The sequence below is a fragment of the Poeciliopsis prolifica genome, unplaced genomic scaffold (genome assembly GCF_027474105.1).
Source record: "Poeciliopsis prolifica strain line A6 unplaced genomic scaffold, Auburn_PproV2 SCAFFOLD010, whole genome shotgun sequence".
NCBI classification, from domain to species: domain Eukaryota; kingdom Metazoa; phylum Chordata; class Actinopteri; order Cyprinodontiformes; family Poeciliidae; genus Poeciliopsis; species Poeciliopsis prolifica.
Genome location: NW_026562385.1, coordinates 4626244 through 4648307, shown reverse-complemented (window position 1 = coordinate 4648307; position 22064 = coordinate 4626244). Strand labels below are relative to the sequence as shown.

The following is a 22064-nucleotide window of genomic DNA, read 5'->3' as shown; positions in this document are numbered from 1 at the left end:
GTTCAATATAAAGTCAAGACATTCCTTCTTTGTGTGTTATTTATTTCAGAATGGTGCTTTACTGGTTTTGTTCTCTGTCTGATGAACCCCAGAGCTGTCACAAGTGCCAGATTTCAGGAGCGTCTCTCAGCTGCTGTTGGAGAGGCTGCTCTTATAAGTACCACTACATCTGCGCCAAAGAGATAGGTAAGCAACTACGGTAGGAAACAATACCAGAGAACTGGACTAAAATTAAAACCAAAGAAGCCAACGTGGACAGAAGAAAGTGAGGTCAAGCATGAGTTAAAATAAAAAAAGAGTGAAAACTTTAACGGGGAGTCTAGAGAAGATGATGTGGGTAAACCGAGAGAGAAAATGCACAGCATAGTAGCAGTACTGAATGCAAAACGACATTTAGGGGGAGAGAAAAACCAAAAGAGAGCTTTGATTAAAGAGGGTGATGAAAGTGTGAGTATGAAAGAAAGAGAAGGGAATGAGACGGGGGTAACTGGGGAGTGGGGGGTTTCTATGTGTGCATTATTGACCGCAATCCCTGTGGCTCCATCTGTCCACGTGGCTGTCGGGGCACTAAATGTGGGTGTGTGAACCTCTACTGACGTGTGCAATGCTTGCTTAAATACCTTCCATTGTTCATCTCAGGAGCATGTTACGAATATGTCCGTCCCCTCAGCTCACCCATTTGTGTGTTCCTGTCTGCTGTTGGAAGTGTCAGCATGTGTGTGACATGGCTTACCCTTGTGAAACTTCATGCCAGAGAGGTACAGTGTGAGGATTAGAAGGCCTGCCACGTCTGCAGAGCCAGCAGAGGGAGCGGAGTGAGGCCCTTTTTAATCCTGCTGAGTGCACCAGCCATATCTGCCTGCCCGCTCTGCAACTCATCCACTCACTTGCGCCCATCTCTCGTTCTTCTTACTTTCTGTGCAATTCTTTCTTCTGCATTTTCATCGTTTGCTGGCTTTTGCCAACTACGTGGGGTGCAAGGGCGTCGTTCGTCTGATTCATTTCTCTTGTTTAGCTGCGACGCAAGCTTATCTTCCTCTTTGCCTTTTCTCTCGCTGCCTGTAGGCTGCACATTCCATGAGGATGATTTTTCCATCAAATGCCCAAAACATGAGGTAAGACAAGAAAACTGTTACTAGTAAAATGTATGCATATTAATCATTACAGTGTTTGTGACTGATGACATTTTACAAGACCTGAAGATTTTTTAGTCGACACTTTATAGCATTGTGTTGTAGAGTATCTTACAGTGTTTTGCAAAAGTATTTATACATTCTAAAATCTTAGATACATTGTGACGTTACAACCAGAATGCATTTCAATAATATTCAAAAGGTACTGCGTAATTATTTGTTGGAAGGGAAATGATAAATGGATTTCAGCAGTAGATTACAAAAAGAAAGATCTGAAGGGCATGTTATGTATTTTTTTTAACCCCTTTTTACTCTGATACCCCAAAATCAAATTTAGTGCGCGGAAAGAGTCCATGTATGATTCAAGCCTGAAAGAATATTGTGGAAGTTTCACTTTTATTTTTGTTTTCAGAAGACATACGTGAACAAGCAGAGCTCATAATTTAACTTTTCTTCTCATGACTCCCTTCCTGTCCTACTTTTACTTTTCTAAAAAGGAACAGTGTGCACTTGAGCACATCCAAAATGGGAATCGACTAGAAATACTGCATGTCACAGGCAGTTCAGTTTACGCAGCTCTTCCTGTCCCCGTTATTGTCGTTCAACTACAAAGGACAGATTTATCATTATCGTCCCAGACTCACTAATTGTTAAAAATTTCCAGCAGCCCAGACCAACCCAACACCCGCAGACCTCCGCAATTACAACGGCTTCCTGCTTTTCTGGTGAACATTAACAGTCTGCACCACACCTGCTTTTCCTGTGGGACAGACACCATCTGCTGGTGATGAATGGACAGTGCAGCACAGCGTGGAAGGTCAAATGCGAGGGGGGTGGAGGGACTGGTAGAGAGAGGCAGAGATGCTGACATTCTGCAGAGAGCAGCAGTGCATTGAGGCAGCGGTGGCACCAGCCTCACATCCGTCCTCCCTTCCCCCCCTTCTCTGCATCTGCATTTTCTGTTCCTCCCTCCCTCCTTTGCTCCCTTTTCCTTTCCTGCTCTCCTCTGTGCAGACTGGCAGGGATGAAAAGCTGGCAGCTGATCAAAACACCCCACCCACCATCGCTGCCTGTTATCCTCCCCACATGCTCTCTCCACCATTACTCTCTACTTCTTCCTCTCATTATTTCTCCTTCCTCCTTCTTTTTTCCTGTTAGCCTCATTCCGCTTCTTTGCTCCCCCGCTGCTGCGTCTCTCCCAGCGTCTCAATCCGTTCACCTTCTGATATCCTATAAGCTCCCCGATTTGTTTCCCCCCCCACCCTTCCATCCTCCCTTCACCCTTCCTCAATCAGCCCCTTTCTCACCCGCTTCTTTCCTCATCCTCTCTCTCTCTCGCTCTCTCCTTCCCTCTCTCCCTGCGCCTCCCCCTTCACCTTCACTCCCACGTCTGAGCGGCAGAGACGAAGTGTGAGAAACAGAGAGAAAATGAGAGCAAGTCAGAGAGAGAGATTGTTGTTAGCTGCGCCGAGGCAGAGCTGTCATCAGGCTGAGGGATCTGAGAGGCTGCATGTCTGCGCCGAGCCAATTTAAGCTGAGCGGCCCAATCAAAGGGAAGAGGAGACACAGATAAACATGCAAGCGCCCCACCCAGGGGTTGCCACGTCAGAGGACTCTCTTTATCCCTGTGTTCTCACTTTAAGGCGGGATAAAAATTCACCTAAACGTAACGCATTGATAGTGCATCAGCACGGGATGATGAGCAGGTTAGCTGTAAGCTCACATATATCCACTTGGGTGCAAAAAAATATATTTTTTTAAAAACAACTAAGGAACAGGGGACATGCAGACAGTTCCATGCTAAGGCTGAGCTGGAATAAAAAGAGCAGAATCAGGGCAGTTACATCAGAGAGCGGCAGACTGGAAGACGTCAAGATGGTGCAAGAAAGGAAAAGCTACAAAAGAGGAGAGCCTTCGTGTAACGGCGAGGTGGAGAGACTAAAGGTGGAAAATAAAGAAAAAGTCATGTATTACTCCAGAGACAAGAAAGCAGAGAGAGAACAGGAAGACCATGAGGATGGACAGCTGGCAGGCTGAAGTCAGAAGGAGGAAAATAAATGTATCCAACTAAATATAGAATCAAATCTGGACGAGACTATAGAGATATGATACTGGACGGAGGCCTTTCAGCAGGTTTTTTTTCATGATTATGCAACACTTTATTTGTGTTGGCTGATAAAAGTGTAGGAAAATACTCAGAAACTTGTGGTTGTAGCTCAACAAAAACAAGAAGAGGCTCAAGTGGTGTGAAAACTTTTGCGAGTCACTCTAAGTGCATCACTGGCTCTTACATGGTTTTCTTTTTACAGCCAAGCTGGTCAGCTGAATTCATCTCCTCTTTCATGCAGCAGCCTCGCTTTGATGTTTTCTGCACATTTCTGCAGAAAAAGCTTCAACTCTCACCGCTCAGAGAAGCCTGGAGGCTCTCTCCACCTGCATCACAGCTGCCTGAAGCTTTTTCTGGTTCAAACCAAAGGGGGGGGGGAAAAAAAGGGGTCATTAGACAGAATGAAGAGAGTCGCTCTGAACGTCTCTAAATTTCTCTTTTCTTCCTTAACAGGATCTGTAAGATATCCCTGCATTCCATCTTCACCACCAAAATCATCACTCTGCCACTTGTCCTGCAAGCCAAATAAATAAATTAATAAAAATACAATACATGACAGTAGACGAGCATGACGGCGAGAGACTGCATCGAGGTGTGGAGCCATGGAGCCACTTATTCCCTGGAGAGTTGAACAGCTGCTTGCTGAAAAACGATCCCTGGCAGCCAGGCAGGGGGTGTTGACGCCGTCTATCAAGGGGAGGGGGACGTGCTTTTTGTCTGGACCCCAGCGGAAACGATTTGAAATGCAGAGCGTGGAACATTTGTGTGTGTGTGTGTGTGTGTGTGTGTGTGTGTGTGTGTGTGTGTGTGTGTGTGTGTGTGTGTGTGTGTGTGTGTGTTTTCTGCTTTCGGAAGGCCTCAGAGAACTGAACAGAAAGCTCCCTTTGGCCGCCTCGTCCAACAGGATCCCACAGCAGTGTTCTCCCTGTGCGTATGTGATTACTCATTCCACAGCCACACCCTCGCCATGTGTTTGTGTCTGAGTGCATCTTCAACTCAAGATCTGTCTTGGTGGGGGTCGGTGGGGGGAAAGAAGATTATATATATAAAAAAGAAAAGGAAAAAAAATAAGAAAACACTGTACCAAGTGTCAAACATGGTGGCGGTGGCGTCATGATGGGCTATTTTGCTAAACAGCCTAATGAACAAAAATACAGCAACCAACCAGTGGATGTACCATCTCAATGTCAGCATTTGTGTTTGGAACACGAGAAGAAACTAAAAAAGATAAACGAGGAAACTGTAAATTACGTGCTTTACAGGTTCTAAAAGAAAAAAAAATTGTATTTTAATATAATGCTCTTATCTTTAAAGGTGTATATTGATGTGCATTATGACTAGGCAACATCATTGCGTCACCCTTGTTATATGTCAGACTTTGTGTTACTCAGAAATTAAAATATATAGATATATATGTATAAAGAAAAAAAGAAAAAAAAAAGAAAAAGAATAAAAAAGAAATAAATTTGTTGAGTTTAATTCAACTGTGTGCACATTCAGTATGTACAGCAGACATCCTCATCGCACCGGATCAGACGAGGGCTTGGATTACGGAAGCGGACTTCGGATTCATGTCACTTCATATCAATGTACAGCTCAGAAATATCCAATGATGTGTAATTACTCCACAGCCACGCAAAGAGACGCTCCACCTGTCTGTTTGTGTATCAAAAATGTAGCCTTTTCTTCTCTCTGCCAGGCAATATAACGCTGCACGGCGCAGAGAGACCGTTAACGTTCTAGTCATTTCAGAAAGAGACATATTTAAGTATTAAAAGCAGAAAAGAAAGTGCAACGTCACGCCAAAACATTCTCTTTTCGAAGCTCATTATTTAATGGTGTACAGAAGTATTTGATGCTGTTTAAATGTAAGATGTGATGTACTAATATAATTGTGTATAGTATTTCCTAGAGATGTTTATTTTCTATAAAATGGAATATGTTATTGCTTATAAAACGTTATTAAAAGAATCCATTGATGATACAAAAAAAAAAGAACTAATAACCCCCGCCCTTTTTTGGAATGTCACTTGTCTTAAGTGGGAGCATGCCGTTTTATTGATTTTCATGTCTGTTTGTTTTGGACTCGATGACACTACAGCATCACTTTGTTTGAAATGTTTTTTGTAACGCCAATGTTAAATATACCAGCACCTTTCAATGCTGCTACGACCAATGCCTGATGTTTTTGTCTTCACTCCACACGCACACGTTGATACACTGAAGAAGAACCCTGGACTAACGGCGTACAGCTAATTTATGAAAAAATAAGGTGTGGGGAGGAGGGGGTAGCATGTTTAGGAGGGGGTAGCATGTTTTCCTTTTCAATACGTCAAAGGTTTGAGATCATAAAACTTTTGGATTTTTTTTTTTTTAACAAATTTTTCCCATCCAAGGATGAATATCCACTGAGACTTTCTGGGAGTGTTTAACCTTTGTTGTGTGTGTTAAACACAACAAAAATCTGAAAAGTGTGCAGTACAATTCTGAAACAGCTTAACGGAACTAAAATGCCAAAACCTACGAAGTAAGTACATAGGTCACTCTTCAAAAGAGGAAACACAAGAGAGCATGTCATTTCTGTTTAACACATATCCACAGAAGAGTTTTTGAAGTTTTAAACTATTAATTACATTTTCTAATTAAGATTGACCGAAAAAAAAAGTTGTAAGTTTTCTTTAAAAAAATTATTTAATATTTACATGTAAAGATGAAATAATATAAGAGAAGGAAGAAAAAAAACAAAACAAATGTCAGTTATAAGACAATACCGTCCAACAAGGTTGCTACACAAGCTTTCACCTCAGTTTTCAGATTTCACATGACCAACTACATAAACATACTGTTATATTGCAAACATTTTGTTGAAACTTTTTACAATCTTTAAAAAACAAATCATCAGAAAATGACGTGGTCCATCTAAAATATGAGGAAATGATATTTTCTTGTATGATAGTGTTACAAATGGATATATATATATATATATATATATATATATATATATATATATATATATATATATATATATATATATAAAAATAACTTTTTTTAGGGCCACAAATGATCTTCAGAAATGTCAAAGCTATGTCATAGAAAACTGTTTTTGATTTCATACGTTTACAAACGTCCAAGACCTAAAGAGTCGACCAGCTCAGATCTGTGCAGTGCAGTTCTGACTCGACTAAACCTGGTCTAAGAATACTCCAGATGAATCCAGGGGGAGCAAAAGAGCAATTACCACTCTGTGTATGAAGAAAAAAAAAAAAAAAGAAAACGCCTCATCAAAGTTCCTCCAGATTATAAATATGGTGTAAAATACGTACACAGCAAAAAACAAATACACAATACATATGAAAATAATTTCATAAAGCCTTATTGTTATTGTTTTTCATTGAGAGCAGCCTCACAGGCCTAATGCAGACAAGACACTGAGGGGGATTGAGCCAGATGATGACCTCAAACCTTTACAGTATGTGGATTTGCTTTTCAGCGCGCATGTCCACGATCAAACCATTGAGTTTGGTTACCTTTCACTCAATAATTTTCCCCCCCACAAACAAAAGAGACAGGGAGATCTCCACACGCCAGGCCGTCCGACTTGGGGAGAAAAGGCGCGGATCTGCCAGACGGTTGGGAGGAGACAGGGAGGGGCGACACGGTAAACATCTCCGCTCCCACCTCCGGGAAGTGGTGGCTCCTCACTGTGGTCAGAGAGGGACACTGCAATCAATTCTGACAAGGGAGTTTGGCCTGATAGGAAAAAATTTTGCTTTGTGTTTTTTCTCTTTTTTTTTCACATTACTTCATAAATTAAAAAAGAAGCAGAGTGCGTAAACTCTAAAAGTGCCTTAAGATGTGAGGCCGGGTAGGCAGGAGGAGCAACCTGTGAGTTTCAATAGAGACTAGAAGGTTTCTACGGAAGCAGGTCTTTTGTCCACCTGCTCCTGCGCGCGTTTGTATACAGGAAGTGTTTTAGTACACAGTGTCCATGCCAGTCTCCCTCGCCCCACCTCTCCCTCGCTCTAGCTGCTGGTGACGGTGGTGCCGCTGCCCAGCTTTATGATCATCTGCTGGCAGTCGTGGAGCGTCCTCTTGTCGCCGAGCTTCTCCAGGGTGCGGGCCGCGTCGGCCAGCATGCCCACCCTCTGGCCCGGGGCCGACAGGAACGAGGGAGGAAGGTAGCGGCAGGCCAGCATCACAGCCTCGGCCTGCTCCCGCTGGCCGGGCCGCGCCTCGCACTCCTCTGCACACAGAGAAACCAAACATCTGGTGAGCGATGGAGCTCCGGTCAACTATCTGGATTATGTGTGCTTTTATTTATTTTTTATTTTTTCCAACAACTACCGTGACATTGATATATTTTATTGTGATTTCTGTCACGCAAATAGTAGTAAATATAAATGTTAAGTGGGTGCGTTCACTTAGCTCGCAGTGAAATTCAAGGACTTTTCAAGCATTTTAGAGGGAAATTTTCAAACTTTTCTGACACTACGTTAGGAGATAAAAGCAATACAATTTAACTAAAAAACTGTTTTAATTAATCAATGTATGACATAATTTATTACTGTTATTAATATTTTTTATTATGGTATTCTACATTCTACAGCAGGGAAAAGGTGACGTAAAATATAACAAAATCTTATGTTTTGAAATGTCTCACATACACACACACAACCTGAACACCTAACACATCTAAGAACAAAATTCTAATTTAACAAAAAAAATTAAAAATCCCCCAATTTGAATAATTTTGCTGAATTATAAAATAATACAACCAATAACTTGTTGAGCCATTGGAAATAATAAATGTTGATTACTATGAAACAAGCCAAACAAAAGTAATGTGAAGCTAAACAACCTTTCCGCTCAAATTAGGACCAGAGGTCAATAAAGAAAATACAAAGAAATTCACAAAAAAAGTGTTCTCTTTCAGTTTTCTGGCGTTCAGTAAATTCAAATAACTTTGGTAACTCTAACTGACCTAAAACATGAAATGTTTCATGTGATTCAACTTCAGACAGTCAGAAGAAATGAATCTGTCTTTTATTATGTGTATGAAAATATCTGGTCTCAGCTGTAGACAACAGTTTCCACATGTAGGCTTTTAATCAACTATTAGATTGAACTTTATTGCAAAACTATCAGGTTTATGTCAAGCACTTCAAGGACTTTCCAAACCTTGAAAACACCAAAATAAAATTCAAGCATTTTCAAGGATTTCAAGCACCCTGAGTCTGACATATATTTGCATTCGGCCCCTTCGAGAGGTCTCTCAAAAAAAACTTTTTCCTATTGTTTTTTTTTTTATCAGACAAAACAACAGACCGAGCCAACCCTCACACTGCAGATTCTCTGACCATAAAACATTCGTCTCGCCAAACGCGTCCCGATTACTTGCACGGGTCAGATGACACCCAAAAACCCACCGAAGCCTCTCCATTGACACGAACGCACCTGTCTTGGCTCCGGGTGTTGCTCGGCGCCGCAGTGAGCGGTCCAGCAGCTGATGGGTTCTGGTGGGACTGGCCCCCGCCATCAGCCTGGCAGTAGCTTCGTGAAGGAACAACTGGAGAGAAGCAGAGGGCAGAGAGAGATCAGAGCCAAACGGGAGGAACAAGAGCGAGAGACAATGACTCACACCTAATGCTCAGCTCTACCTCAGAGAGACTCTCGATGAACAATGCTGCCACACACTTGCCTAAGGCAATGTGTGTGTGCGCGTGTTATAAGTGGAAGTGAGTAGAATTGTACTTTCTTTTTTACTGAGAATTGCTCCACAGACTCCTTGTAAACGAGCAGCTTCAGTCAGAGCTGCTTTGGTTTGTGTTACCGATTTAAATACAGGGGTTTAAAATTGGACAAGTTTGTGTTTAAAGGAAGCGACAATGTGCTCACTATCTCTAGCGATTCATTACGACACAAAGCATATTTATGTGTTCTTATAGAAGCTCTTTATGGGATAAGAAATCTGAAAAATCCAACTTTCAATTTGAGTATATTTAGGCAGAAAGGCAAACAAAATTCTTACAAAATTTAAAAGGATTTTAAAGTTAAATAGATTGCCTAGTGTGGGAGTTTGCTGAGCTGTGGGGGCACTAAGCTCAGGTGGGATTAATGTGAAACAAAGGATAAATATGTAGAAAAGCACCTTAAACACACTGATAAGCACGGTGGAGGATCTGTGATGCCGTGGGCCAGTTTCTCTTCCAAAGGAATGACCATGTTAAAATGATTAAATCTTTAGCAGAGTTTCAGCAGACTTTTGATCCAAACCAACCGTGAAATGGTTCACTAAACCCAAAAATCTGCCTTTTTGACTGGCTCATCTTTACCACTGGTCACATAGCAATCGATTTGTTAAAGCAGTTTGTCAACCACCTGAAAACACATGGGTAAAAATGGCACATACTCTTCGCATTGCAGGTCGGAAGCTGTGTGCCAGCTTGCGCAGGGAGCAGAGGTCTTGCTGGAAGCCCTGAAGTTCTGGTGGCGACGCCTGATGAAGGCCGGCAGGACCGCTGGAGCCCACCAAGCCGGACCCCGTAGGACTCGTTCCTTGCTGCTGCAAGCGCCAGATGTTGGTCCTCAAAACCAGCAGGAGGTCGCACACCATTAACTCGACGACCTAAAGAAATATGGACCGGATTGGTAGAAGTATGCAAATAGGACGCGCTTTTGCGTCATGGAAATGATGAGAGATTGACCGGGTCACGAAAATGTGTTGCCTAAAATATTTAATAAATTTAATGGTTGTTTTTACCTTCCACATGCAGACTGAAAGTAAAACCTACAGAAACTTTATGAAGCAGAAACAAACCCTCCCTTCTCCTCCATCCTGTGTGAGTGTGTGATTGTGTGTTCAGCTGCTCTTGGTCCAGCTCTGTGTTGCACTGCAGGTACATTGCACTCTTAGGAGACACACATGCAATGCAACTACAATGCACTGCAGCTCTGGCCATAGACATACACACACACACACACACACACACCCACACACACACACACACCCCCACACACACACACACACACACACACACACACACTCATTTTGAGCTGCCAATCCACCAGAATCACCATCTGGTAGAAACCACAGGGAGGGCCACCTCAGCGCCCCAAAGAGGAACCAAGGAACTACTGTAGGGGGGAATCTGGAGATAGGGGCCAGGTAAAAATCCTATGGCTTTGTGTGCAATAATATCCTAAAAGTATTTTTTTTCTTCTGTTGTTTTTTTTTTTTTTTTGTATTCCACTATAGGCTTTTAAAAGATAAATCAGCTCGTCTCCAGCATGTGCGTACCTTGTCTAAGCTGGAGCTGTGGCAGTGCGGTCCCAGGTTGAGGCTGTCTCGGAGCAGGGTGCTGGCCTTGTCAGTGTGGCTCAGACTCAGCTGGCAGTTTTCTGGCTTGGACAGCAGAGCTCTGACTGCCCTGAATGTGTTGAGGCACGCTTTGGGCAGAAGACTCCTGCCAGAACCAGTGGCAAATCAGACAAAGGACACAGGTCAAAGCAGTGCAAGTGTGTAACGGTGATCATGTGCGTGCGTGTTTGCGTGTGTGGAGCAGTAAAAGAAGGTCAAAGTTCCATAAAATTCTTTCAAATCGGACACAGAACTTACTCTGCGTTCTGCAGGCTGCGGGGCAGGTGCTCCACGGTTGGATACAGCCTCTCTGCTGCAGCATCATCTCCTTGAAGCCAATTGATGATGACTATGGCAACCGAGGACCACCACTTAGAGTGGGGATCACAGCCTGGTGATTGGAGGAAAATATAAAACAAGTTAAAAAATAAATAAAAATGAGACACCCTCCCATAGACAGGCAATTATGCAAATATTCGAATCCCCTACTGGCTCTTTTTTTCCACATTTAACATGCATCACAATACACAAAGACAGCTGCTGCCTACAGTCTGGGTCCTGAATCATTCTCTCTGGTAGAGTCCCACCTTGCACGCACAGCGAAATCTTTTAAGGAGGGTAATATATTCTGCTGCACAGCCATGCAACCTCCACAAGCACATTTTAAAACACCAAGAGCATCCTGAAGCTCTGCCAAGAAAAAGTTTCCGATTAAAAACCCCGGCACAGCCTCGCTTCCCTTCCTTCTTTCAAGGTGATCACAGATTTGACAGTGCTGAAGATAAATGAAGCAATCCGACAAGCCTTCATTTTACCAGGTTCCTTTTTCTTAAATTTCTTTTCTTTTTTTTTAAGCTTAGATCAGCAGAGACAAAAGGATGTGCTGCGGGGGTGAAGTCAAGTGGAAATCAGACTACGTGATTTCTCAAGAGTATAAATGGACTTTGTCAATTGATTATTTGACTTAGAAAAAACGCCCAGGTAATGACACAGCATGTAAAGGCAAAATGAAGCAATGCACTAAGGAGTACAACTAAAAGCCATTTTTCTGACGTGACTTTCCAGGAATGTTACAATTTGTAATTCTGATTTATCAATTGCTTGAATTATTGCAGAATGGAATAGAATCAGCCTTTACTCTCCCGCAAAGAGGAACCTGGATATAAAGGTTCTCAAAAAAAGTTCTAAAAGTGTTAGAAACACATTAAATTAAAAAAAAAAAACTAGCTCAATAATAACATCAGCATAATCTACTGTACAAGACTGTAACATGAATAAATACTGTGCAGTTGCAAGGAATTATGACACTGTTATAAAATAAAATAATAATAATGCTTGTTGTAATAATTATTACTGTATTTCATGCATTGTCTGCTCAACATTAAAACAGGTTCAGTTACTTGGTTGTTATATTTTTATTGTACAATCATATATTATATAATTACAGCATTACTATTTCCAAAGGCGTGTTTTATTTACAGATTTTAAATATTTAATTCAATAGGGTTATTATTATTTATAAAGAGGCAGTTTTTCATTATTATTAATACTATTAATTTCATCAAATTGACAATCATTTTGTATTCTTTTTTTTTAAAGTGTGAATATTATAAATTAATAATTAACTATGATAATCATCATCATTTACAGAAAACAAAAACAGAAAGTTGTCACAATCAACATTATTTCCAAAAACGTTTTAATCAAACTTTTAATATTCTAATTCCTTTTAACCTACCAGTCACAGTAGCCATGTTGGAGCCGATTGCAAAGGATTGGGACTTTGCACCGGCGGCATCAGACGCACTAATCAACAGCTGGAGGTACTCCAAGGCATCGGCGTACTCCCTGATAGCAGAGACCAGTCAAAAGGTCAACAAGTGCTCCAACATTCTCATTTATTAGGAACATTTTCAGAATACGTAAACTAGAAAAAAAAAAAAAGACTACTGGTGAAAAACACAGAAATGTTTAAAAGCCCCCGGTGTTTTCTCACCCGTCAGCCTGGTTGGGACTCTTCTCTCCGTGCGGCTGGGCAACACAGTAAAGAGCCTTTTCGAGGAGGTGTTCTCTGAAAGCCTGAGTCACCTGGGCCAGAGGGTCCACTGTAGGAACGCCAAGCCATTGACATTATTTTAGCATAGTTTTCAGGGGAAGTGGCAGACAATTCAATGGACTGAATTAGGCGACATTAGGTAACTTGCGGCCTACCAGTGTTTCCAGCCTGGCTGTAGATGCTTTCTTTCGGCGTGCTGCGGATGGCCCAGTCCCCGTCCACGAAGAAGCGGTGGCCGAGTGGGTGACAGAGCCACTGCATGGCCGGAGGCACGCAGCCGCTGGACGACAGGCACGCCTGGCGGGCGCTGCTCAGGAACACACGCTGTCGGGAGAGAAGACGGAGCTTGGTTCGGCGAGGTTCGCTTGATTTCAGTCACTGAAGGCTTTGACTGATTAATATAAGCTTGGAAATGACGACTCACAGAGGTAAAATGTAGGATCCTTGGCAGGCTGGCTTTGACTCGTAGCGCTGCAGAGACGTAGACCTCAGCCAGGCTAGCTACAGGCAGGCATGAGCCAGCACATTCTGCCAGGTTCACCGCACTTAAAGCCATGTGAACTGCTGACAGGTGGCTGCCGTTCAGCTTCCCTGCACAAACACACAAAAAAAGGTTCAGGACCTCCACATTTTTTCCTATTATTGCAGATGATATTAGGGTAGATCAAAAATTTTGTTTTAAGAAGTCAAATCTGATTAACATAAGCTAAGTTGTGGCGTTAAATCTACCTGTCATGTGAAGCTGGTGCAGACGGTGATAAACCAAGGCAGCATCACGGCTGCTTTTACATGCATCCTCCTGCAGGGGGCGATCGCTGCGCAGACCTCCAGCCCTTGCGGCAAGCCAGCGGCCGACCCAGAGGCGCTGAAGGCAGAACCTCAGCAGGGACCAGAGCACTGCGCAGGCCAGGTCCAACTGGGAGGTGGGGAGGGGGCGACCGAGTGCCTTCAGACAGGTTCGCAAGTTATGACTGGCCTGAGCAAAATCCCCCTGAAGGGAAAGAAGACAGAAAAGCTAATGTAAGGCATGGATGAATCGTTATTTAAAAGGCTGATTAAAAACCAGACCATCTTACTCTGGCCAGGTCCAGGTCGGCCTGTTTGCGGTGTCTCCAGAACAGCACAGATGACCCTGAATGTGGACGGGTCACGGGCTCGCCGTAAACCAACAATCGGATCAGAACTCCTGACACCAGAATACCGTTCAGCAGCCACACCAATATGGTGGGGAGCATCCAATCCATCCAGCCCCAAGACTCAGCTACGGACAGAATGAATACACTCAGTAATGAGCAAAAATAACTCCGGTAGACAACTGCTACAACAAACCAGCAGGTTTACCTGGAATATCTACACCCAAGACGCTTCTTCCTGCGTGATGGGGAGTGATGTCGGCAGCGTTTCCTGCAGAGCTGCTGCCGGATGAGCAGAGCAAAGCAGCCAGTGGGTTGAGGGAGAGGAAGAGGAAGGTAAAGGCGCACAACGCCATGCGGGAGCGGTCTAGCATGCCTCCGACCACACCACCTGCTGCAGATTGGTCGATCAAGCCTAAATGGGACTGCAGCAAAGGAAGATCCAGAAAAAGACAATTAGTGTAAATTTAACCTAAAAATATTTTTTATTGTCTCGCAACTTTCAAAACCGCTGCCTGACAAATTAAATGTTCGCCACACACCTTTGTGTCCTCTCCCATGGGACTGTCGGGCTCCGAGTCACTGCTACAGTGCGAGAACGAGGTTGGGGAGCCGACGTCAGAGGCAGGCGGAGTGGGCAGCTCGTTCTTCACTTCTGCCTGAGTGTCCACCTCCATGGCAACCAGGTCTTTTAGAGACTCTTTGAAAGGCAGGAGAAAGAAATCACAAAAACCAAGAACAGTCAGCGTGTCGACCAACAGCTCAGAGGGCTTTAGCCCGGCTTAACAGGCGCAGAAGAACACAGACAGGATGAGAGTTCAAATGCTCACTGTTCTTCTGAGCTGCCATTTTCAAAGCCATGTTCTCCTGTTTGAGCATCTGGTTCGTCTGCTGCAGGTAGCGGATGTAGTCGATGGCTTTCCTGAGGACAGCTGACTTGTTCAGCTGACGTTGCAGTAATAAAGATTAAACACAGCAACTACACCAGTTAGCCATTACATTATGACCAGAACCAAGAACATCAAGCAAATCCTCTGCTTTTATTACAGTGAAATAGCAATGCAGCATAGAATAGTAGAGCATAGAATAAATAGTTTCCAACCTTGGCTTCAGTGCCAGCGACAATATCTTTCAGCTCCACTATTTTATCGTTGATGGAGGAACGATAGCGCTTCTCGATGGCGTTGTGAGCGGTGCGCTTCTCCCCCTTGTGCGGCTGGCCCGAAGGCTTGCCGGCGATGGCGATGCGGTTGATGGGAAGCTTTTCCGCATCCACCATCACAGGCACGGTGGTCAGGATGGCACCCCCATTCATAAAAGCCTACAGACGGATAGGAATCAGAAAAGTTTTCTCGAATGTAAAATTTACAATATACATTGGCATCTGGCCTCTTCTGCTACCTGCAGGGATGTGCTCTGTACTTGGCTGGTTGTGGTCGCTATAGACGTAGGAGAGGCCATGGTTGTGACCATACAAGGGTCGGGCTTTAACGTGGTGAGCAGCACGGATTCAGCCTTTATGAATTGGGGCTGCAGCAGCACCTGATGCAAACACACACAGGCCAAAGACCCATAAATAAGGCATCTTTTATCCAGTCCAGGAGCAATCAAGGAGAAGCCTCACACACTTACAGGTACTTGTTGTACTTGGGTTGTGATAGTCTGTGCTGGAGGGCTAGCTGAGGAGGCTAGGAGGGGGGAGGCAGTGGTCAGGCCTTGAAGATGGGTCTGAATGGTCACTGGCTGGACGCTTGGAGGCGAGGTCGATAAGCTGGTGGCAGGAGAGCTCGCGCTGTTGGGGCTGACGGCTGAAAAACATGGACAGCGCCGTTAAACCAAGCAGATTAAACTCAATAAAATATCTCTTTAATACTTTTTTTTTCAGATGAATTAATATGGGTGTTTGCTGTATTTTTTATTGCAACTGAACTGCTGCAAATGTGGCATATCAGCACTAGTAATCAAGCAAAGTCTAGAGGTGGCCAAGGTTTTGTGAAAAAGAGAATCAGTTGGATGGAAGCTATTCAAATTCTAAAACTTTTATGTCTTTATGCCTACTACAAAGTATTTATCGTAATCTTTTGTTATCGGTGTGTATCTTATCAATTCTTTAAGAAACCTCTTTCATTTCGCTTAAAGAAAGGTGGCAAATGAGTAAACTACTTATTATGCCACCTTTCACAGACAAAAAGCACAAAGTGCTGTAAAGAGTTGAAGAAAAACAAGCTGAAACAGCTGACAAAAACAATAAATAATAACTAAAAGCTTGTCTAAATAATAAAAAAAGCACCTTAAGCTACTTTTCAAAGGATTCTACAGAGTTATAGACAACACATCTCTGAGTAACACCATCTCCCAGCAAACAACTAATTGATTTTAGTTGTAGTTTTCTAAAAAATGTGCCCTTTTAGCATAAGAATTATGCAAACAAGCATGAAGAATGGAAGCAGTCTTGGATCAAAGTGGTCTAAAAACTAATATACAAGGAGAAAGCAGAGGTTCGCCTACAGCTTTAAAACTTTTCTGTCATTAGTTGGGGTGGAAAGCAGTTGGAAAAATATCAGTTGAATACCAGGTGAGAACATTAGAAGAGTTTGCTCAGAATGGGCATTTATTATTTAGCGATCATCAACACTTTCTCTGATGGGCTAACAAAAGTCAAATGAACATAGAAAGTGATTCAACAAAAATCCCAAATCTAGACATTGCGAAATGTGAAAGAAAAGCACCATGAAAGTAATTCAGACATAAGCCAGAAATGCTCATTTGCTATCAGGTAACAGTAACAGATGAAGGACTTCATGCAGCAACACAAGAAGCAAACCGTTTTCAGCCTGTTTGCCAATATTCTAACTAAGGCTGTAATTTCATAAAACGATTTGTTAATAAGTGTGCAGACTGAAGATAACCTTTTACCTATTTAGATATTTCAGTGAGTCAATCCATACCTCCTCTTATCACGTAAAATTGAGATAACAGTTACAAGCACCAAACCACATCTGTTTCAGAGTCTTTAGCCATGTGGTAATAAAAAAGGATTGAATCCAATAAAAAAAGAACTACATCAACCTAACCCCAGTTAGGTTCTCAGAATATCTCCTCAAATCAGAGATTCAGAGAGTTGCTTCTTACCGTAATCTAAACTAATTATTGCATATGCATGTATAATGCACTAAACAGTAGCTAACTGCACTCTGCTGAACCTATATCTACAGAACTTTGATAATAGTTTGCGACATTTATTTAGCCAGGGTTATTAGACAGAAATTAGTGGCAATATCTAAAGGCTTCTTTGTTGTCACACCTCAGCTTCTAATTAATGATTGCAGTAGAAGACACACGACAAATGTCAACATTATTAAAATGAACAAAAATTATTAAGCGGATATGAGCAAAGGATAAATTGACAGCACTGGAAGAGCTTATTATGTAATTAAGCAGCTTTACAACACTAGTCATTCTGAGCCATTAACACAACGATTTGTACAGCAAATAAGCTGAGACACTGGTGGCATAGGGACAACTTATTTTCTTTAACTCAAATTAATTCTATAGAGCAAATCAAAACATTGCGAACGTCAATTTGTGATGGACTGACACATACACACACAAAAAAAAAGATCGTGGAAGTGCACTGCATAATATCAGAACAATTTTTCCCTTACAGAAAATGTCTGATTTTCCAGTTTTCCGAGCTACACGTCTTTCTCTTCGCACGTTCGTCACCCTGCAGAAGACTTACCCCTAAAGCTACTCTGGCTCTGAAAGTTGCTCTGGGCCTGAGGTTGTGCCTGGGGCTGAGACACAGTCTGTGGCGCAGGGGATGTGAAGACTGTCTGTGCCGTGGAGCTGAACGTCGGACTCGGGCCTGGCGAGCCGTGAGGGGACGCTGCTGCCTGCGCGGCGGCAGGCGGGCTGACGCTCGGCTGGGGCTGCTCCACCAGGGGCTGTCTGAGGCTCTGAGCCTGCTGGCTAGACGACGGTTGCTGCTGCCTCTGTGCGGAGCTGGGTACCTGAGCCAGGGGAGACTGCTGGAAAGTGGCAGGCTGGAAGGCTTTGTCCGGGGCCGAGGAGCTGCGGCTGATAGGCGGGCCCAACAGGGCGTCTAAGTGGGGGTTGCTGCTCAGGATGGAGGAAGTGGTGGTGGTGGAAGAAGGTGTGGGAGTGGTGGCAGGAGGTGAAGCAGAGGTGATGGTCTGGGACAAGACATTCATCTCTTGGGTGGAAGGGCTCCCTGAGAAGGGAGTGGGATCAAAGAGTCCTCCAAACTCCATGTCCTGATTGTTGATGAGCTGAAGCATGTCTGTAGAAGCACAAAAAAAAAAAAAAAACAGAAAAAATTAAGAATTACCCATAAACCAGAAATTAACCTTGTAATTACTTCATTAAGAGCTAAAAGGGATCTGGTAAAAATTGAAATGCAAGTGTGGTAAAAAGGTGAAAAGGCAGCGAAGAGGGCCCAGCAGATCAGAGGTTTAAAAGACGACTGGAGCGTATCTACTCTCTGTCCTGGATCAGGTCCAGTGTGGCTATGGCAGCCATGTCCTGATCATTACCAGTGGCCCCTCACACACTCGACAGGAACGTCCTGGAACTGTTGCTACCAGGCAAACAGTACCACATCAAAAGCAGAACCTTCCAGACGGACGCACGGCTTCCTGCCTCAAGCTGTTTAAACGCCAAATTGAAGTGAAGTATGTGCGCTTCATTTTATGTGTGTCATGTTTCATCCATTTGTGTTTTTCTTTAATAGATTTTTTACACTGGTTGAAATTTTGAGAAAATTTTGCCTTTTTTTTTTCTTTGCTAAATGATATGCAATTAATTGGTAGTATATCAGTCTGGGGGTGGTGGAGAACCTGGATGACTTGCAACCTTATTTTGAGTAATTTTTGTATTCAATGTATAATAATGTGCAATAATAAATGATATATCCAGCTGTTTGCATTTATTAAGATTTTTTAAAACCAAATTACTGTTATTTCATTGATAAATAGTCAATACCAAAGCTCATAGTGATCACTGGATGTCCATGGTATCACCAGTTTGAAAACTCAAAATCTCTCTTGACAAAGATAACCTGTTCTTTGCATACATTGAAAATGATCTTCCACTTCGAGATTTGACTGGATAAAGTATAGAATAATCGCTTCCAACCCGGGTGTAAATGTTGTGTCTACTGTGCAACGCTGAAAGCCTGAATGTATAAAACCACTGTTGTGTATGAGGTGATCGCTCTCGACCAATCAGAGCGCGGCTCTCAGACTTGCTATGCCGATCAGACCAAGACAGCGAGCAGAGGGAGAGATGCTCGGTTTCCACGAGAGGTTACCGCCGTGCAGCGTCACCGCAGGGTTACAGTCGGTCAAATTTAGGAGAGCGCGACCGAATACTGTTTGCCCACAGCCGTTTATCGTGTTACACTTTGGCTGTACTCATAAAACACACATTGGAGAACGGTGGGAAAATCTTTAGGAAACAGAAAAACTGATAAAAAAAAAAAAAAAAGCAGTTTCCCCCCTCCTTAATAACACAAATTGAGGAACATTTTATAATCCACAAGGATTTTAAGATAGAATACATAACTGGGTGTGATAATGCAGATTGCATTGTATTAGGGAAAACAGTAAAAAAAAAAAAAAACTTGTTAGTTCGTTTCAACTTAAGGAGCTGAACCCAGGAAGGAGGAATGAACGGCAGTAACCCCTGTCTGCGAGGCACGCTGGGGGCGGGGCTCACTCACAACCGTTAGAAGCACGTTAGCCTCACTTGCTAAAATTAGCAACTGAATAACCCATTTGTTATAGTACATTAAAGTTGTAGTACAAACCACTCACAACAGAAATCTGTTCATTTGACGTATAAAACCAAAGGGAGGCCTTTTAGAAAACCCAAGAGCTGAATAGCTAATTCTGTGTCTTACTAAAGACACACTACAAGCTGTTGGAGTCATGAAGTTTGTTTGTTGCAAAGTGCACAGAACACATTACTAAAAAAAAAAACAGAGAAAAGTCCACGCAGCGCTTACTCTTGCAGCTCTTTAAACATGGCTGACTTAACAGTTATCCATATAAATAAAAGTGCAACTCCTTACCATCAATGTCGTTTAAGAGGGCCGAGTCAATTTCGCTTGGGTCGTTAAGAGACAGCGTCGGATCCAGATCCAGCGAAGGATCGTCAAAGGACAGGCGGTTCATCTTCTCTCTCTTCTGATATTATGGACCACAGAATCGGCTCGACGTGTTACCTGATCTCAGAAAGCTGGGGGGGTCTTTTGTCGTTTACGTCCCTACATTTGATAAACTATCGGATCCCAAGTCGACCTGAAACTTGTCCAGGATGCGCTGTTTCCCGATATGTCAACGAAAGTATACACGCCAACCCGCCATGATCGTCGCTGGGAAACTTAGCAAACCGACTCAAACAACTGAGCCTCATTCAGCACCAACAGAGGAGCACACGCATCTCCGAAGACTGACAGGTGAGCCAGCCAATCAGCGAGCTTCTAGCAGATTCCCACGATTCTCATTATTGTTTTGATTGCTGAGCAAACGGATGAAACAACGTGGAGTGCATTTCAATCATTTTATGAGACAGCAGGAGAGACGTTATGATTATTAATTTGTGATAAACACGGCACACTGCTCGACCGTATTATTAATCTAATGACAAGAAATAACTGAAAACGCCAACAAAGCCATAACTGCTTTACGTACTGATATAAATCCTAATATTCAATTCAGTAATTTTTACTCCCATCTTAAATTATGATAACAAATTATTAAAATTGAAGGCAGCAGCGTGCATTTGTTTATTATGGGCCTGTCTCGAAACAACCAATCAAAATCCGAGGAGGGCGGGCGCTGCCGGTAGTTAGTTTGTCTGACCGGAATCAGCGCCTCCTCCTGTAGAACCAGCGAAATTGTCCAATGAGAAGCTGAGGATCGGAGTGGGGTGATTCGACGTCACAGCTCTGAATCTGAGCGATTACATCATGTGCTGCTGTCATGCTGGAGTGGAAGTAGCAACACTAAATTAAAACGAAGGTACTTTTGTGAAAACGAAAACATATTGAGAATGTAACTTATTTATCGAAACTTACAAATAATTTAAATCCCAACATAAAAAATAACTGATAAAAATAGATTAAAAACGATGTAGTTCAGCAAAACAAAATGTTAGTACATTTGATTTTTAACAAAAAATTAAGCAGGTCATGCTTAAAAAACAAAAAGCAAATAAATGCTAAAAAGATTGCTATTAAAAATATATATATTCTATAAACAAATAAGTCTCTTTAAAATTTTATGGAAATAGGTCAGTGACCTACAGTAGCACTACATTGACAGTGGCTGAGTGTAATAACCTTGTATTTTTGGGTGGGTTGTTGGGCATGTCACGGAAATTTTCCACACAAAACTAATTATTAACACAAATGACAGATTTAGCTTTTATTCTAAAATGTATATTTTACCTTCATGTTTCTCCTGTTATGAAGTAATGTGAGAAAGTTTGGAGTGGCAAAGGTAGTTCCAACTTGAATCAGAGAATCTGTGAGTGGAGTTGAAGATTTGGATGATGGCAAGACTCAGAAAGAGCTCATTGCCAAATAAATTTTAAACATATCAGTGGAAACAGGTAAAAAGTTATTCAGCAATAATAATAAAAAGGTTGGATTACTGTAATGTTAATTTAAAAAAATCTTCCATTGGAGAGGATTAATGTACTTTAAGACATTTTTAGTTTTGTTTTTATAAAACAGATAACTGATACGTTTTTTTTTTCAAACCAATACTCTTTTTACGCATTATCTTGTCAATCTCAATATCAGTATCAGAAAAAAATAACCATGAAACTTAAATCTGTTTAAATGATTGGGGAAACGGAGTGTCTTCCTTCAGAAGCTTCTTCAACTTTGATGTAATACAAAGCACTACAAGAAATCTTTCCTGCCAACAGCCATTACTATTTACAATAACCCTTTGAAGAATTTTAATTAATATAAACTACAACATTTAATTTCTCTTTGGGATCCATCTTTACACTACACACATACATGCATTAATTAGATCATTTAGTAAACAAAATAAACCAGTAATGTACTGCATATCTTTTATAGTACCTCTGGGGAGCAAGATGTATCTGAAATGTCTGAAAATTTTTCTTAAACATTATTCCTTAAGGTTTCCTGGAGGCCTTTTAAAATGTATCTTTATAAACCAGTGATTTTAAGACCAAGTCAAGAGAGATGAAGTTTGATTTTTTTTTGCACAGCATC

At 42.2% G+C, this 22064-nt stretch overlaps 2 protein-coding genes across 4 annotated transcripts in view; one reads left to right on the top strand and one right to left on the bottom strand.

Annotated features, from left to right (window-relative positions):
• The window catches only part of LOC129363711 (retinoic acid-induced protein 1), a 60997-nt gene extending 55591 nt beyond the window's left edge, over positions 1-5406 (top strand). The window contains exons 3-5 of one of the 3 annotated variants that reach the window (XM_055035968.1): positions 93-186; positions 1066-1115; positions 3694-5406. In XM_055035968.1, coding sequence (XP_054891943.1) covers positions 93-186; positions 1066-1115; positions 3694-3702 — 153 coding nt within the window. In that variant the 3' untranslated portion in view covers positions 3703-5406. Of the gene's footprint in view, positions 1-49; positions 187-1065; positions 1155-3693 lie in introns of those variants that run through there. The other 2 variants (XM_055035967.1, XM_055035969.1) reach the window with 2 other exon arrangements.
• Positions 5407-6276: 870 nt separating this feature from the next.
• On the bottom strand, positions 6277-20212 carry srebf1 (sterol regulatory element binding transcription factor 1). Its single transcript, XM_055035972.1, has 19 exons — positions 19881-20212; positions 17529-18089; positions 15419-15594; positions 15188-15328; positions 14889-15107; positions 14617-14731; positions 14329-14486; positions 13995-14211; positions 13730-13914; positions 13383-13644; positions 13078-13244; positions 12809-12977; positions 12594-12702; positions 12336-12445; positions 10856-10988; positions 10538-10703; positions 9650-9865; positions 8695-8806; positions 6277-7483 (listed from the first exon to the last, which is right to left on the bottom strand). The coding sequence occupies exons 1-19, from the start codon at positions 19981-19983 to the stop codon at positions 7263-7265; spliced, it is 3540 nt and encodes a 1179-aa protein (XP_054891947.1). The 5' UTR covers positions 19984-20212; the 3' UTR covers positions 6277-7262.
• Between the last annotated feature and the right edge of the window lie 1852 nt (positions 20213-22064).